Here is a 19,265-nt window from a genome sequence, read left to right as displayed (position 1 = left end):
AATTTATGACTTAGCTATACACTTTCTTGGCTCGCTATCATTCTAGTTAGCCCTTGCAAAATAGTTAAGAACAACAGTCTAAGCTCTATCCATAATATAGTTTGTATGGTTGAAGACGTGTAGCTAAGAAATTATCTTGTTAAGAAATTATCATCAGTAAGCATGTGATTCTTAGAAAGTAACATGACTTATTTCACACCTTTCACTTAGGTTGATTTCCTCTTAAACAACCTATCAATTATTAGGAAACCACTTCCCTGGTGGCTCAGAGGGTAAAGAATCTGCCTGCAATTTGGTTCGATCCCTAGGTCGGGAAGATCCCCTGGAGAAGGGAAAGGCTATGCACTCCAGTATTCTTGCCTGGAAAATTCCATGGACAGAGGAGCCTGATGGGCTACAGTCCATGCAGTTTCAAGGAGTGGGGGGCTTCTGAGGTGGTGCTAGTGGTAAAGAACCTGCCTGCCAATGCAGGAGATGTAAGAGACACGGGTTTGATCCCTGGGATGGGAAGATCCCCTGGAGGAAGTCGTGGCAACCCACTCCAGTATTCTTGCCTGGAGAATCCCCATGGACAGAGTAGCCTAGTGGGCTACAGTCCATAGGGTCACAAAGAGTCGGACACGACTGAAATGACTTAGCACGCGCACACACACACACACACTAGGCTCGTATATTCTATCCCAGGGACAGCTACAGCCACCTCCCACTTCTTCACTGCCCATTTTGGCGACTCAAGAAGACTGAAGGCTGCTTCTGGTCTTGGGGGCCTTCCAGTTAACAGCAGGCTTCTTCACTTCTGATCAGATTTCTACCAGAAACGGCGACTCTTCCACCTCCTCTTTTGCTGTTCTAACAGTTAGCATCGTTGTAAAGACTGGCTGGTGATGGGGACGGGAGGGGGTGACGCAGAGAGTCTGCTCTCGTGGAGCCACTGTCGTGGTGTAGGTGGCCTCTGACCTCATTTCTGTCACGACCCGCCCCGACCCCGCCCCACCGTGGTTTAGGGGAGATACATGAGCAAATGAGGACAACATTTGGCTCTGAGGACTCCCACTTTGAAGTTATATTAAATACACTCTTTTATAGATAGATAGAAAGTGAAAGTACAAACTTGCAGAAAATAGTCTACACAAAACTAATACTTTTTCCTCCTTTTTTACAAGGTGAACACACACAGGAGACGAATTCACCTCATTCACTCAAAAAGGATGTAGAAAATATGGGGAAAGGTAAAGAAAAGTTTTAATTCTGTAGAACTCTTAGCTTTAAAAAACCAAAGAGATAACAGGAGGATATATTTGCTCTACACCATATTTTAAGCTTGACAAGCAACATATGAATAATATATGGACCATTGGGTGGATATAATTGAGATTAATGCATACATATCAATCAATACATGACACTGTAATATAATACTTTAAAATAATATATTACATTGATTTATATTCATGGATTTCTGCACAAAATCTATCCTATGTCTATGCAACACTTTTTAAACTAGTAAAATATTTTGTCTTATAATAATAAATTGCCATATATAACAGTTCTCTGGAGAGTTATTTGTAAAGATTAGTAAAATGACTCTTCTTTTTTTCTTTATTAGAAGAACTTCAGAAGGTTTTATTTGAACAAATAGATTTACGGAGACGACTCGAACAAGAATTCCAAGTGTTGAAAGGAAATACATCTTTCCCAGTATTCAGTAAGAAATCACTTTTATTTCATTGCATTATGATACTTGATAACATTTTTATTAGTCAGTGTAAGTACATGATCTTCCTGTGACGTCTTTAGTGTTTGGAGATTGTAGCCTGTTATTTATTTTATCCGCTCACAGATAAAATTTCTTATAAGAACGTTTTAGTATTAATTGTATTGGTAGATATGTGTTTGTGCATATATATAGTGTACTTTTAAAACATGTATGCAAATATACCTTAAATATATAGATATATTTAAATATATATATTAATATTTTTAAAACAAAAGAACTACTCAAGTATTTTTTTCTCTAAGGTAGGAAAAACAAAAGAACAGTTAATTCCTTTTCTCAGATAGTGCTAGAGAGCTGTCTGGTGCTTGAAATATGAAGATTTAAAATCTAACTATTCAATATACCTATATATTATTAATTAAAATTAGTATAATTTTAGTAGTTTGGGATTCTCCATCCATATTTAGCATTAAAATTTCATTTCAGATTTATTGGCAAAAGAAATTATGGCATAAAAACTTGATTCTGCTCCCAGAGTCCTAGAATTTCAGAAAGACCTAAGATGGGTGTCCAGATTTCTAAAATTCTTCAGTCACGTTCTGAATCACTCTTAGATAAGTAATGGGTTGACCAAAAAGTTCATCCATGATCCAGTACATCACAGTAGTGTTTTTCAAACTTTTTGAAGTTTCATTTAGTCATATTCCTTTCTCCAGAGAGAGGAAAGTGGGAAATAAAATAATATGTAAACATATTTTAAATTATATACATTTAATTTTTTTCTGAGACTTTGAGCATGTCAGTACCCTTTGTTTATTAAACCAGAAATCAGAAAACTCATGTTGATAATTCCTGGGCAAGAGTCACAAGCAAATATCTGGAAAAAGACTTTTCAGTAATCGTGGCAATTTTAATAGTATGAACATAAAGGTCTACCAGAGCTTCTCAGATGTGATCGTCAGCACGACTGAAAGACTTGCCCTCTTGGGTAGTAGGTTGGAACAGTTCTGGGTTCCTGGTAACATGTCAGACTAAGTTGCACCAGAATGTTTAGCAGGGATAAAAATGAAGAGGGCTCATGATGGAAGAGAGTACTGGCCACAACGAACAGCAGAGTTGGCCAAGTTTGAGCTCTGTCAGTATCCACAAGGGAGGTTTGACGCTCATGATGATACTTGAGTATTTTGAATTTGAAGAATGCCTCCTGTGGCTCAGAAGAAGATCAAAGGGAGGAGAATGACCAATAGCTCTTGACAGTGTATCAGGCTCATCATGACATTTGTAGTGCTAAGAAAAAGAGGAACATAGTTAAAATATCTTTGAGACCTTAAAAAACAGGTGCTTCCAAATAATCCAGGATTCCCTAATTTCTAAAACTGTACCTTAAGATAAACTGTACAGATCCTTGCAGCAGTGAGCAGACACTAAGTGATTTGTGTCCCCTCTAAGCTGATGTTTATCTAATTGTTGAGTTTGCGGATCCAGCAGACTGGATCCAGACCCCAGTGAGTCCCCGGAGTGTCTACCTAACTCCCTGTGAAGCCAGGATAGCCATAATTTTTACCACTAATAAAAGTTGATCAACTGTTTTAAGGAATTGGGACTTCCCTGGCAGTACAGTGGTTAAGACTCTGTACTTCCACTGCCTGGGGCATGAGTTCAATCCCTGGTCAGAGAACTAAGATCCTACATGCCATGGCGCAGCCAAGGAAAAACAAAATCATTTTAAGAAATTAAGTAATTTGTACATTTCTTACTAGTTATCATAAACATGCAGATGTTTCTGTTTTTTCAAAAGTTGGGATCCCAGTTTCCATTCAGACCCCTCATTCATCCTTTCGTTGTGAATTAAGATGACTCCTCTATGTTGCCATGTGTATGAAACACTTAGATTAAAAAACAACAGAAAACTTTTACTCCTTTTTATCTGCAGTGTACTCCACTGACCAAGGAAGTGGTGTGGGTACCCAAGTTTGAATAATGCGTGGTTTAGACCCACCACAAAGAGGCAGTTAATTTCACACCAGTAAAATAGCAAATGCCCATTATGTGCTTGTTAACTAAATGTGAGAGGCCGTGAGGCTGGCAGACAGATTTAGCTTCACTCCAGTGGAAAGGGGAGGATGGAATTACTAAAGCCACACCAGAAGGAAGCAGAGAGGAAACCCAAGCAGAGCATTTTGCTAGGAGGTGGATTCAGTCAGGACACTTCAAATCTAATTCCCTTAGAACACTAGGTACTTAGGCTAAGTTATCACCTGTAACTTAACGATTCCAGGCTCAAAATCCCCTGAGCTACTTTGTGGCTCTGCCACTTCCTGGTTGTAGGACCTTGGAAACTGTAACATGGGCCAGATAATCCTTGTCTCATAGAAAGATGAGGACTACATGAGAGGATCCACATTAAAGTCCGAGAACATCCCTAGCACAGGATAAGTGCTTAATAGCATCGGCAGTGACAGTGATGGTGATGAGGAAGCAGGAGGAGGAAGAGGAGATTATTCATTAGCATTGAGTTCTTGAAAAGCATTTCTGGAATACAGAGCATGGTGGTTAGTAGCTGGGTCTCCAGGTTTGGACGCTGACTTCCCCACGGAGTAACCTTAGACAGATTTTTACCTGACCTCCTTTTTAGCTGTAGAACAATACTAGTGCCCACTTTGTGGCATTGCAGAAAGGAGTAAAATGTATAAAGTGTTTAGCATAGATACTTATCCGTAGTAATGTGAGTCGTTGTTACTATTACCATTTTAAGTTTAATATTTATGTTTCTACAGGGGCTTTATTGTAAAGCAGCTGATATTAGAAAGCAGAACTTCTAGAGCTTTATCGGGCTGTAGTTATAGAGGATGGGACAGACAGCGAAATTGATTTTGATACAAGACAATTCTGTTTAGTTGTCCAACTGAGCAGATAAGCGAAGAGAAGTCAGGAGGGGATCCTAAGGAAAGGTGGGAGAAATGTAATCTAGAATTGGGTTGTAATCTAGAAATAAGAGTTGGAGGAAACAGATGAAGAGGAGCTTCACCTCTGTCAAAGTCACTGAGGTGACAGTAGAACAACTGGTCCCACATCCTGCAGTGACATCCTGTGTTTAATTAGACAGAGGCCCTGTGCCCAGCAGGCCACCAGACTCTCCCACTAAGGACCAGTCTGATCGTTGCTGCAGCTGCAAATCCAGTTGTCATTTTGTTATGACACTGTATCTGCCTTCCCTAGTGAATCTCTCCTTCCTCCCTTCTCCTCCAGCACCCGGCACCTTCCTTTATTACAGCATTCAGGCCTTTGCTGTCATTTTTCAGTCATTTTACTCTCTTGCCACTAGCCATCAGTGTAACCTCAGAGCCTAGCCCTGACCTGGGATTTGCCAAAAGGTTGCTGGATGAAGTCACCAGTGGAGAAGGCCCTTACCCTCTCTCTCTCTCTCATGTCTCTGCTGCAGAGTGTAACCCTGGGTCCTTACCTCCCTTCCCTACTCCAGCTCTTTCTGCTTGCTGCCACTAGCCCAGCCTTCCTAAAAATCTACCTTTGGTGCCACATCTTCCACGCACTATAGTGGTTCTCTGGTGCTGATCATATTGCAACTAATCTGACTCCTGACTGGCTTTTGAAACCCTCCATAATCGCCCCACTCACCCTGCTTATTTCTCCTTCTCCCCCTGTTCAGCTCGTTACCCCACGGACAGCCCTCACCCCTCATTTTCCACCTCTGCACCCCTTGTTTCTCTAGTCTAGTTCCTCGTCTAGGTGCTCCTCATCGCTTGGAACATAGCTCCAGTCCCGCCACCTCCAGGAAGCCTTCCTGCTCTTGCAGCATGCATACTTTGCTGAAGTCCTAGTTCCACTGGTGTTTTTTGTTAACTCCTCACTGATTCTTTCACCCTCCACCTGACAGTTGTAAATAAGCTCAGGAAACCGTCTTTGTTGCTGCCCACCCAAGAAAATTGTGGGCATAGAGTGTACTCTCAATCAATGGTTGATATAAGTTTGGGTGTCATATTCAAAGAGATGATGAGACTGGATCACTGATAAAGGAGATTAGTGAGGACTCATGAACTGAGTCCTTGGATTTGCAGATATGATGGCAAATTCATGGCACTGAGAGAACCAAGTAAAAAGGCCAGTGGTTTGCAACAAGGAAGGCCTAATGACTGAGGCTTTGTGAAAAACTTAACTGGTAGGTGTTAATCATGTCATTGTTTTAGATTTTTATTTAAAAATCTGTTTCCAAGTTCCTTTTAAGATTACTTCTTAAAAGACCCAACTATATTTCGTCCATCTGAATATGGTCATCCCATCTTTCACCTGTGGCTGTTACTAGATTCATTCTGTGATCAGTAGAATCATAGAATTCTTCTTTGCTCACTCTTTATATAGTGTCCTCTGGAGAAGGAGGGAAGGGAGTGTCTAAAACATGGTATGGATCAAAAGTCTCTATTATCGTTTAAAAGCAGTGACAACAAAATGAAGACTGTGTAAATGAAATAAGCCCCCAAAGCTTATTGCGTGATAAGTAGGCTCTACTGGGGGAATTAGAGCTACCGTATGAGTCCTCTCCTTATTTCTAGTGCCAGGAATGTAGGCTGGATACTTCTTGTTGCTATTTGAAAGACTCTTTGGCTTTTCAGACTGTCCGTGTGTGCGGAACACAGGTGTCGCCACTGTGTTTGGCTGGCAGACTGCCTTCGGTGCTTCTTCTGCCATCTCCGTTTATGCTGTCATCTTCCCAAAACAGTTGGGCTCTAAGTAACTCTCATTAGAGAAATCAGCTTACTGATTTTTTCATCTCCAGTTAAATTGTGCCTTCATCGCCTTAGAGCATAGCAAACTTTTCAGTTTTTTTCTTTTGCCAGTTAGCAGTCTTTATATCTCCCAATTTATGCTTGTTGTAGAAAAGTTTAAGTATGCAGAAATATAAAAGAAAGAAAATAAAAATCACCCATAATCTTGTCACCTAGAGAAAACCAATGTCAACATTTTGGAGTTGCAACCTTTCTAATGCATATTAAGTCATTGTTTAAACAAAATAAAATATTACACACGCTATTTTTTTTTAACCTTCCTTTTTTCCACTTAACGTGAACTTCTTTTCTTGACTACCCAGCAGTCTATAAATGTAATCTTATGTTGGACATTAAAGTTTACCCAAGTTTTAGACATCATTGTTAACTATATCTTTGCACAAATCCATGGTCATTTTCTTAGGATAAACTCCTAAAAGAACTGCTGTGTCAAAGACATGATCTTTTCAAAGCTCTTGATGCAAAATTTTATGTTGCTTTCCCAAAACGTTGGATTCATATTCCCATCCTTGAAACACCATGTGTCATCTTTTCTTTAGATCTTTGGTAACTTAAATGGAAAAAGTGGTTCCTCATATTATTTCCTTTTCTTTCATTGCTGGGGATATTAAACACTTTGCCTATATCTGCCATCCCTTTGTACGTGTTGTGAATGCCATAGTCTTTCCTCATATTTCTTTTGATATATTCATTTTCTTATGGTTTGTGTGAACTTTTTACATACTAAAGTATTAATTCTGTATCATGTTACAAATTTTTTTTTGCTTCAATTCATTTTAAAATGTTGACTTTGGTGTTTTGTGTTTGCATTTGTTGTCACATCAAAGCTTTAAATTTTTATCTAATCAAGTCTATCAGTCTTTCTGGCTTGCTTTTTGTCTTTGACACCTTTCCTCATTCCACTTCTATAAAAATATTCACCATTTTTCTATCACTTTAATAGCCTTTTGTTTTCATTTTAATTTAAAGAATTGTACTGTATGCCATCAGAGAGCCATGAGCATGAATTAAGTAAGGGCTAGCTACCATCATTCCACTCTAAATTGCCCTTAGCTCTTTCCTCCTCCAAAATCAGCCTCTCCTGGGATTCCAGGGAAGTGGCACAGCCAGCTTCAGGCAGACTTCGTTCCCAACCTTCTCAGTTCCCACCCTGATCAGAGGCACTGCGGAGCTCAAGAGGGACAGAGGAAGCTGCCAAGGCTCAGAGGGCATGTCTCGTCTTCACAGATGGATGCCTGTTTGGGATGTACTCTGGCCTCTGGAAAGCACACTGATCTTCTGAAGGTGTCTGGCCCAGGCACGGGGCCAAGGATGCTGATGGAATGCTGGTTCTTATTGCCTTGTGCCCAGTCTATGGGCTTTGACCCACCTCCAGAGCATCCTGAGGTGGCAGGTGGATTCCAGCCCCTCATACAGCCCCTGACTCCTAATTGTTATCAGTGCAAGTCAAAATTACCCACTTCTCATCTACCGGTACAGGAAAGAGAACTGGATGTCTGAAGCCCAACCAAGTCGATTTGCCTTGTCATCAAATCTTAAAGCACTAGAGAAGGAAAGGGCCTTACAGAGCACATTATTCCATACCCTTGTTTGTTCGGATAAGGGTCTGCGCCTCGAGTCGGCTAACTGTCATTCAAGGCAGATCCAGACCTTCCGGTGGATATTTCAGTGCTCTTTTCATTCTTCATCCATTAACCAGCCCCTGCCGTGTGTCAAGCACTGTGGTGGGCTTTGGAAATTTTAGAAGTGTCTAAAATATATCTGTCTGCCCTCACTGTTTATCTCAAAGACACATGTATAACACCTAATCATAGTATGAACGGTGGATGCATTAACAGAGATATGTGTACAGTACTGGAGGAGTAGAAGAGGGCAGGAGAATCAGAGAACATTCTGGGAGACATAACATTTGAGCTTGAAGAAATGGGAGAGGTTTGCTCTAAGGGCAGGGTCACACCAGTGGTAATCACACGGTGGCTGGGAGTACAGTGCATGTGTGAAGACTGGAGCGTGGTTTGGCGGGTGATGGGGTGCAGGGAGCTTCCTCCACCGCTGCGCTGTAGTCAGCTGAGTACTTGCTGTTCCCCACTCAACCTCCGCGACTTAGTGGAGAGTGCTGATCACATCTCCTCCCCGCTTTCCTCGCCGGTCACCCTCCAAGGGAATCAGCGCTCCTCCTCTAACCCCTGCACAGTACTACAGACTTACCTCTGTTACAGCAACTTTCCCATCAAGTTCTGAGATGAGAATAGGAAATGGGTCTTTAAAAAAATACATGTTATAAAAGTCGAGACTGTGGAGAGGATAAAAAGATCAAGTCTGCTAGAGATGGAGGGGAGGGGAGCAGTGAATGAGTAGAGCATGGAGGATTTCAGGGCAGTGAGAATGTTCTGCCCAATATTGTGACGACAGAGACATGTCACTATAGACTTGTCCAAATACACAGACTGTACAAAACACCAAGAGTGAATCCTAAGGTAAACTATGGACTTCAGGTGATAATGGCATGTCAGTGTAGGTTCATTCTTGGTGGTCAGTTCTGGTGAGTGATGTTGGTAATAGGAGAGTATGTATAGGAAATCTCTGTAGCTTCTTCTTCATTTTGTTGGGAACCTAAAACTGCTCTATCTTTTTTAAGTCTCTTAAAATTAAAATAATTAAATTAAAATCTCTTAAAAATTATTAAAAACATTATAGAAAGATTTGTTGTTCCTGTGTGACTCTTTGCAACCCCATGGGCTGCAGCATGCTAGGCTTCCCTGTCCTTCACTATCTCCCAGAGTTTGCTCAGACTCATATGCATTGAGTCAGTGATGCCAACCATCTCATCCTCTGTCACCCACTTCTCTTCCTGCCTTCAGTCTTTGCCAGCATCAGGGTCTTTTCCAGTGAGTCAGCTCTTCGCATCAGGTGGCCAAAGTATTGGAGTTTCAGCTTTAGCATCAGCACTTCCAATGAATATTCAGGACTGATTTCCTTTAGGATTGACTGGTTTTATCTCTTTGCTGTCCAAGGGACTCTCAAGAGTCTTCTCCAGTACCATAGTTCAAAAGCATCAGTTCTTTGGTGCTCAGCCTTCTTTATGGTCCAACTCTCACATCCATACATGACTACTAGAAAAGCCATGGCTTTGACTAGATGGACCTTTGTCAGCAAAGTGATATCTCTGCTTTTTAATATGCTGTCTAGGTTTGTCATAGCTTTTCTTTCTTCCAAGAAGAAAGTGTCCTTGATAGAAGTCAAAAAATAAAAAGAACAGTGTTTTTAGTTTCTAAGTATCCATAATCTCATGAATGGTAAAGGGTTTATCTCCTTGAAAGTGATGGGAAACCATCATGGACTTTTAAGCAGGAGAGTGAAAGGGATTTGAAGAGGAAGGAGGTGGAGGCTGGATGGTTGGTTGGGAAATTTTTCAGGCAAGAGGTGCCTGCATTTGGGAGGTAACAATGGCAAAGAGGAGAAGATGGAGGTGGAATATACAGGACTCACACCAGCTGGCTGCCGAGATGAAAAGAAGAGAAGAAAAGATGACAAAGTTTCTGGTTTCTTCAGATTCATGTGAGATCAGGTCAATTTCTCAATTAAAGCTGAAAAAGCTGAAGTTAGCCAAGTCCCCCTTTTAAAAAGATCACATGGAAACGATGAAACAGCAAGATACACATTAAGAAGTCATTCCTTTCTGGAAATACAATAAAAATGATCAATATGTAGAATGGCAAAGATATTTTGCACAGTATCTCTTAAAGATCCTTCCTTCCTTCTCCGGTTGAGGCATATGTGTGTGCATGGTAAGTCGCTTCAGTCATGTCCAACTCTTTGCAACTCTGTAGACTGTAGCCCACCAGTCCCACCAGAATCCCATGGACAGAAGAGCCTGGAAGGCTACATGGGGTTGCAAAGAGTTGGACATGACTGAGTGACTAATACACTCTCAGAATTTACTATTTATTCTGATTAAACCACAGTCTTGGAGAAAATATGTCTTCAAATAACCATAGCACAGAGAGCTCACCCAGATGCTCTGTGATGACCTAGACAGGTGGGCTGGTGGGGAGTAGGGTTTAGAGGAAGGTTCAAGAGGAAAGGGATATATATATATATGTATATATATTCTTATGGCTGATTCACATTGTTGTTCAGCAGAAATCAACACATTGTAAAGCAATTATACTCCAGTTAAAAAAAAAATTTTTTTAAGGGGGAGTGTTTCTGTGGAACTGTCACTATACCATCAATGTGCTAAATATACCAAAAGTAGATTTTGCACTTTAATTAATTTCTTTCCCTGTTTCTCTCTCCTTCCAGATAATTTCCAGGATCAAATGAAAAGGGAACTAGCCTACAGAGAAGAAATGGTGCAACAGTTACAAATTGTAAGATGCATTTCTACTCAAAAATAAATTCAAGGTGATGGGTTTGTTTTCAAAACCACCTGATATGTATGAAGCTGCTCCTGTTTTTTTCCTTGAAATCCTTTGGTCCACTCACCTCTCCGCTGGTTTAGATGCTAATTGCCAAGAGATTTACTTAGATGCAGGATAAACAGATGTGTCAGTATGTTTCCTCTAAATGTAACTACCTACCATGTGTTGATGGACAGATGTGTACATCGTCTCTGAGAGTGAACCAGAGGTACCTGCATCATCTTTCACTGTGCAAACCTCCGAACACAGCGCGGGGCTGTGCCAGAGGCCCAGGGAAGGGCCATTGTCTTTGTCTTCCCCCTCCCTCCACCATCCAGACCTGAGCCAGGCCCACCACTGTCAATAGAACTTAGTATAAACACAATTCATCAATTAAATTCCCTTGAAGGATGATGAAAAGAAACGAATTATTTCCAAATGAAGTATGTTACTCACTCTATCCTAATCGTGTCTGAAAGTGGACACGGACTGAGATCTGTTGATACAGAAACAGGGAAACAGGAAAACATCTACTAATTAATGGTGTGAGTGTTTTGTTTTTGTTTTTTGAGTTGTATTTTCTTTTTCTGTTTTTCTCACCCTTTATCCCCATGCAGATGCATCTGGTATTATTTATTGGTGCTTTGAAAGTCATCTCCCAAGCTTCCTCATTTTCATGAGTACAATGGGGAAATAATTTCTGCTCAGTTTTTGTAAGATATTTTTAATCACTTGGGTAAAGACATAACACTGATTCTTAATGTTATTCACAGCACGGTTGTTATAATTTGGGTTGTTTGGCGTTTCTGAGCTGGTCCCCGCTATCCTTCTGCCATGAAATGTTTGTCTACGCAGACTTGCCTGTCTTGTCTAGAGAGCCAGGCACCTAGCTCTCTGTCAAGATTATTTAAGAAAGATGGTTATTGATGTTTCCTTTCTGCGTGGGAGAAAATCGTGCTTGCTTTAATGGAGATTGCCGAGAGTCATTTTGAAAGCATCCTTGTATTTCACGACATTTTCCCCCATTCTGAGGGCTCTATTAAAAGTGCTGCTAACTCTAACCCTCCTTCTGAGGTTTTCCTGGATCTCAAGTGCTGGTTAACGACTCTCAGTTCTGAAAACCACCTCAACGTAAGATCCTCTTAAATAGGATCCTTCTTCTTGTTTTGGTTTTGTTCGTGTTAGTTTTATTTGCACCTAAATTCATTGGGGAAGAAAAGCATTTTCTTAATCAGTTGGCCACTAATCCCCCACAGGAGTTAAAAAAGAAAATTATCTACTGTCCTTAGCTTTTGATACCTAGATAATAAGAGCTGCTTATTACTTGCTGTGAATTTATGTATTGCTTAATTTGCCCAAAGAAAGAATATAAAGATAGAATCAGAGGTACAAGGATATAAAATTTTAAGACTTTACTTATTTTACATAGGATACGATTTTCAGACTCTTAAAACAAAAATTGGCGTACGTGCAACCAAAAAGGTGTGACTCCTGGGTGGTGATGAACATAGCAAAATGGGCATTAGGAAAGGAAACTAAATAATTATTTTAGTGCTAGTTATTAAGGCCAGTTATGTAACTTTAGTGTCTTAATTTTCTTTGACACTTGGTTTCTTTAGTAAAAGAGGACGTGACATTGCATCCATGTGATAAGCAGACAGTATTAATAAAGGGAAAAATGTCTCACGTCTTTTGAGATATTCGGTGTATGGGATGGTACAAACTGGTATGGTGAAATATCATTATTATATTGCAAAGTATTCTATCGTCATGTAGTCATTTATCTAGATAAGTGTTATTAATTCATATGCCTCTAGATAGTAAATTTTCCTGATTGCAAATTAAATTCTTTGGGAGGAGTTGGAATGTTTCCCCCCAACCCTTGTGGGTACTATGTAATTCCTGAAATCCACAAAAGCACATCCACACTGCCAACATGAAAACTGGTGAAATAGGCATGATTTATCCCTTCTGCTTCTTCCCCTCCTTTTGTGTCCCCTATCCTGAAATGTCCGGGTCTTCGTGTTGCCTTCAACACCAAGCATGGTGTCTAATATCAAATAGCTATCAGTAGAGATTGCTGAATTAATCACCACCCATGGATGCCCCTGACTCTGATAATCTAATGTAGCCATCCTCTTAATTCTTTTCCAGATTTTCCCGGCTTGGTCCTGATTTCCCCAAATATTTTTTTGTGCTGGGTAACTACTACCAAAACTATTAAAAGAAGCCTTACTAGTGAATTGTGCATGCTTGCTCAGTCGGGTTCGACTCTGGACGGTAGCCCGCCAGGCTGCTCTGTTCATGGAATTTTCCAGCAGAATACTGTAGCGGGTGGCCATTTCCTGCTGAAGGCGATCTTCCCCACCCAGGGTTCAAACCTGCGTCTCTTGCATCTCCTGCTTTGGCAGCAAATTCTTTACCACTGCACCACCTGGGAAGCCCCACTAGTGAATTACCAGGAGCTTATGCTTTACTAACAGATACAAACTTTAAGGTCTGCAAACTTGAGTTCAAGATTCATCCTATATAGTTCATTGTATCAGTTTCTAAACCAAAGGGACCCATTGAAGGGCCAACCTAGTATCTTGATAGGTATATGATAAGGCACAAGTGCTTAATAAGCATGAAATGCAGATGTAAATCATAAAATGCTATGCCAGTATAAATAATCAATTTAATGGCATGTTCTTTCCCGAAGTAGTACCTCTGTTAGTGGAACTATTGGCTAAAGATACATTTGTGCAAGAAGGACTTGTGTTCACACGATACCATCTGCTTTAGAATTGAGGCAGTGGACTCAAGATTTCTTGAATGGAAACATCCTGTCCCTTATTCAGCTTGTATTTGCTAGAGTACCTGGAGAAAAATGTCTTTAGAATTATATCTAAATCAAGTTGCCAGGTATCACAATTATTGACTTTCTCAGTATTTTTGGTTTAGTGCTCTACCTCATCACTAAATATGGGTACATACTTTGTTCCTTGAGAACAGAACAATTCACCAAAATTATTTTATTCATTTATGCTTAAATTATTTTATATTTAAAGTGTATAGAGCATAAGTTACAGAATAGTCATTTACCTGCAGAATAGGTTTCTTTTCCTTTAAATGAGATGAAAACCTACTGTATCCTGCAGTCATAGAAAATTCAAGTATATTAAAACCATCATATTTGGTAACAATTCCCATAGACCCACAATGCATTTATCCTATGCTGTTACACAGTGTTCTTATTCAAGATTATATTGAAAGCATCTTGGGTATCATTGCCATAGAAAGAAAACTTATGAATTTCTTTGGTGCCTGCATTTTTAGATTATCTGCTGACTGTAATTTCCATACCGTTGCTTCCTTTTACAGTTTGTTAAATGCAAAGTTGTGGTGCCTGTAGATTCAAATGATTGATTCTCTTTGTACATTTATAAATGAATGTGCATTTATTTCAATGTGAGATTTAAAGCATATGCAATTTGTTTAACATACCTGGGCCACAAGCTAATTTTTTTTTTTTTTTACAAATAGCTTAAAATTAGAGTTTTAATGTTCTTAACACAGTTTATGTTATAGTCCTCCACCTCTGCCTTGGGTTTTCAAATGCTTAAAATGTTTTCGTTACCAAACTAGATTTATTCATACAAAGAAATATGTTCCTCTCGGTATGAATCAAAAACATTTTTAGAATTAGCAAGTTCATGAAGATGTTTATTACATTAAATATAATCAAGAGCAAAAGATTTCTCATTCACAAGTGAATTATGATTCTAGGGAAAAAGTATTCAATTTGTAAACCAAAACCATTATCCTTTAGGATTAAGAAGAAAGTGAAAAAACTATTACAATGTTATGTGTAGTTTTTTTAAAATTTAAAGGATGAAATGAAGGTATTTTGCTAAGTGTATGACATTGCTTTAAAGATTTTTATTAGTGCATAGTTGATTGACAATATTGTGTTAGTTTTAGCTGTACGGCAAAGTGAATCAGTTATACATATTTATATATGTCACTCTTTCTTAGATTCTTTTCCCATATAGGCCATTATAGAGTACTAAGTAGAGTTCTCTGTGCTATACAATAGGAAAAAAGCATTTTTAGTTATCTTTATTAGCTATCTATTGTATATATAGTAGTGTGTATATATCGTAGTGTGTATATATCAATCCCAATCTCCCAATTTATCCCTCCCCATTTTTAACCCCTGGTAAACATAAGTTTCTTTCTACATCTATAAGAGTATATGACCTTTTGATTAAAGTTTTTCCAAGGACTAGGATATAGTATAATTTACAACATGAGCCGAGATTACTATAATGTCTTGGTAACCTTTTTTTTTTCATTGCTAATTTGGCAACACTTTTTTTAAAGCAAGTACATATATATAGAGGCTACTACCATTAGCTTTGTTCAAGGCATGTCATAGTTGAAGGCATAGTTGTTGAAGACATTAGTCATCGTTCTTGAAGAACATTGTGAAGCTGCAACAGAAAACACGATAAATGTCTGGACTCAGATTCACATCCTTTGAACTTGCTGGATTGCTACCAAGGGCGCATAGATTAAGGAAAAAAAAAAAAAAAAAACACTTTTAAAATGTGCTGGTCTTTAGGTGCCCTCTACTGTTTTTCCAGAACGCTGCAGTCACACACAGCCAAGGGGAACCGGTCTCAAAGTTCTTCATTCAAAGCCTCAATTAACATCATGTTAGTCCACTAGATTTAGTACTAATGTTTCATTCACTGTGGACTTGTAAAAAAGCAGTTTACAACTCTCTGATGGTGTGAGCGCTGTGCTGCCTTGCAGGGAAAGGAGCAGTGACAGGTCTTTATCGTTGCTGTAGAAGTGTTCCCTCTTCGGCAAGGACACAGCTCTTCAAAGATAATACAGTCTTTCCTTGGAGGTGTTCTAGGATTGACTAGGATGGGAACTTGCCCAGATTTCTACTCTCTGAACCTGGAGAGTTTTACATATGTAAATGTATGTTTTACATATGTAAATATGTTTTACATATTTTTAAAAGGTAGATCAAACGCTTTATTTTTAGAAAATATCCCTGGGTCCCTAGAGGATTTTGATTTTGTGCCTAAATGTGTAACACATCAGAGGACTTGATCTAAGTCTGAAAGTCTGTGGAAGCTGCCTTAAGATTCTCCAGGAGATGGCTTTGACTAAAGTGGGTCCTCTTCCAGTTATTGATCTATTGCCTTGCATCTTGACAAAGCAGTCACTTGTTTATAAGTTGTATATCCTTTTTCACGTCATTCTCTTTTTGAAATGTAGATCCACTTTAATGTCTGAGCTCAGACTAACTCTCTCTTGGCACAAACTAGGAAATTATCCTTTTTGGCAAAATCTCAATCCTTTTGGTACACTAGAGCCAACTAGGTAATTTAGAAGTTACATAATAACTTCCAGAGGTTTTTGTCCATGCCAGTCTTGATGATTTCCAAGCTGATCAAGATGAAAAGAAAGCTTTTATGAATTCTAATATGTGGGGTTTACATGGCGTAATTGTCTTAAATGGAGCCTCTAAGGTCATAAGCTTCCCAAGATGCGGAAGACAGAACCTGATGCACCACCAATCATAAAAGTGCCCATTACTTGATGTATCATAAGAAAAGGAAGCTTCTAACTATTATTCTAGGATGCCATCAATCATAGTACAGCCAATTTCAGAAATGTTAAAATCTGAGGGGGAAAAGTATATCTTAGAATCAATGAAATAGGATAGTTTCCATGAACAACTGGGCCGTATGCTAATATATTCTTTATTTATCATTCATGATTTAGGACTTGGAATTAATAATTCTCAGCTCACAACGTGAGATGAACAGTTCTTCACACAGATCTAGATTTCAGTCTGGAGATTTGAGGATCAAATATGCTTATTTGGAAATGTCCTTTTTTTCCCTGAGTCCTCTTAAAGAATTTCCTTATCAGCTTCCCATCGTAATGAGATGCTGCGTTGCTGTTTCTGAAAAAAAAGAGAAAGAGAAAGCATTCTGACTTAGATGTGAAAGTAGTGCCCTTCAGGCAGTTTTCTTTAGGTTAGGGTGAGTACTTTACTGGCTTTGATGAGATGGCTCATGGTGATATTAACTTATCTCATGTAGTGCCTGGTACAGAAGATACTTACTAAATCTTTGTGGCATCTAATCTTGATGTTGAGAATGCTTTCTAAATGCAAGAGTGACCCAAATGCATTTTATTAGGTAATTCTCTATACCCCAGGTTTCCATCTTTTCCACTTGTGATCCTAAATAATAGAATTCCATTCAAGGCTCTCTGATAGCATTCATCTAAAGAGAGAGGTGATCCATGTATTTTTGGCATACTGTTTCATACAACATAGTGGAAAATCAAGGTTCAAGTGTGTCTCTGTTAATAGCAGCTATAGCATAACACAGAGTGGAAAGACAAGGTACCTAGAGTAGGTCCCTGTGTGACTGTTCTTGTCGTGGTCATCTAGCTGACCTTAGCTCTTGTCCTAAAATGTGAGATTAGGACGCTGAACTTTTTATGGTCCTGTGTGAAGCAACATCAGTGCTGCTATCCTGCCCTTTATCGGATATGTCTCTATTGTATACATCCATGTTGTGGTTGTGTATCTAGACACTGAGACAGTTATTTTAGTTTTCTCTCTCTTTTTCATCAAAAAGACTGTTTGATTTGACAAACCAGTTATTATGGCCACCTGGTCCAGTTAATCTTAGTCACCAGCATCACTGTAGGTTTGTAGCTCCTTCCCGTTGATAAAGGTTCATATTTATGCACTGGTAGATCAGGAGAGCAAAACATAAATATACTGGGAATGTGAGAGATGTCTAAAACAAGACACAAAATATTACTTAATTGAGTGGCTATAATTTTATTTCCTTCGCTGCTTTTATATAATATCAGCCATAGTTCATGTTACATTCTAGAGGCTGAGTGTTTCTTTAAATGTAAAATAGACTTAAATCACTAGATTTCTGAACTTAATCTTGTCATAATGAAGGTAAATAACATAACTAGATTTAATGGCGAGGCAAATGTAAATAATATTATACATGTAGTCCAATTTCAGTTGTTTGAATTTTCTAGCATATCAAGTGTGAGGGACTTTCATTCAAAGCCCCAGTATTGAAGAGTATTTTTCAAGTTTCAGGTAGAATTCTCAAGGGTCATATTTTCCATTCAGTGCAGTTATTTCTGATGCTTCTTAGTAGTTATCAGGAAATTACCCAGAGTAATAGTTTGTATTTAGTTAATCTTATTTGTGATTTATAATGAGACATTTGATTGCTCTAGTTAAATGAAAAGTTACATTGAACTAGCTTGTAATCACATTCTTGTTTGTGACCTTGGACATAAGAATACCATATTATTAAATGCAAGTTTTTTTTGTTTTAAACTTCTTAAGTCAGATGTCACATAGGAACCTCAGAGACTAGCTGTAGCAACAGTCTAGTGTGATCATCTGCTCTGTCCTGAAATGCTTTCTAATGGGACTTAGGAATGCTGTATCCCAGAAGCGCCACCCTGCTGGGGAGAATGGAGACCTTTTCTCCTCAGGGCAGATCCGCAGACATTCAAATCGCTAGGCACAATGAAGGGCAAGGGTGTCCACTACACCTCTGTCTCCAAGTTTAGCTCACCTGGAGAGTTTTGCTTGTTTTTATCTTACAGATTCCCTACGCAGCAAGCTTGATCAGGAAAGAAAAGCTTGGTGCCCATCTCAGCAAAAGCTAAAAGGTGAGCTCACCAGAGAAAACTCTGAGTTGCTTGCTTGTGTTCCTCACTGATGTACTTGATGGTAGCCCCCTAGCACCGGGGGCTGGGTGGTGCTGCACCCTATGTTTAAGCTGATACACTGTTGAACTTCATTCTGGGCCTGGGACTTCCTGAATAAGAAGCTAAGTGCATCTTACAAATTCTGTGGAAATTTTCTAAAGCTAAGGAAATTCTCAAGTCAGTCTTGTACATGTGGTCTTCGTTCTGTTTTGAAGTTTTCTGCTCCTTCTGGTTCCTCCTAACACCCCGATTCCTGGTACGCTGAAGGAAATCAGAATGTCTAAAGCTGTGCTTATTATGTTTCCTCTTCTTTGCTCTCTTCTTGGCTCAAATTCTTGCTGAAATCCAGCTTTCAGTGAGTTACTGGCAGATGGTGCTGTGAATAACTGCAGGCGACATAGACCTTTGAGAACTTCTTCTGCAGGTTTAGCCATTCATTCTTTTATAAAACAGTCCTTGTTTCTCTACAGATGAAGCCAGATCCAATGTCACATATCTGGCAACAATTTAAAAGACAAGAATTCTGGACACCTAGGGGAAAGAAGACAGTAAAAATTCAATGACTGTATTCAG

At 39.2% G+C, this 19,265-nt stretch overlaps 1 protein-coding gene across 1 annotated transcript in view; it reads left to right on the top strand.

Annotated features, from left to right (window-relative positions):
- The window catches only part of SKOR2 (SKI family transcriptional corepressor 2), a 34,227-nt gene extending 15,577 nt beyond the window's left edge, over nt 1-18,650 (top strand). The window contains exons 4-7 of the mRNA XM_068993986.1: nt 1,164-1,229; nt 1,607-1,705; nt 10,825-10,892; nt 18,588-18,650. Coding sequence (XP_068850087.1) covers nt 1,164-1,229; nt 1,607-1,705; nt 10,825-10,892; nt 18,588-18,650 — 296 coding nt within the window. The remainder of the gene's footprint in view (nt 1-1,163; nt 1,230-1,606; nt 1,706-10,824; nt 10,893-18,587) is intronic.
- Nucleotides 18,651-19,265: the final 615 nt, after the last annotated feature.

Source organism: Capricornis sumatraensis, chromosome 21 (assembly GCF_032405125.1).
Source record: "Capricornis sumatraensis isolate serow.1 chromosome 21, serow.2, whole genome shotgun sequence".
In the NCBI taxonomy this organism is placed as follows: Eukaryota; Metazoa; Chordata; class Mammalia; order Artiodactyla; family Bovidae; genus Capricornis; species Capricornis sumatraensis.
The sequence above is the reverse complement of the archived record's forward strand: the minus strand, read 5'-3'. Positions and strand labels throughout refer to the sequence as shown.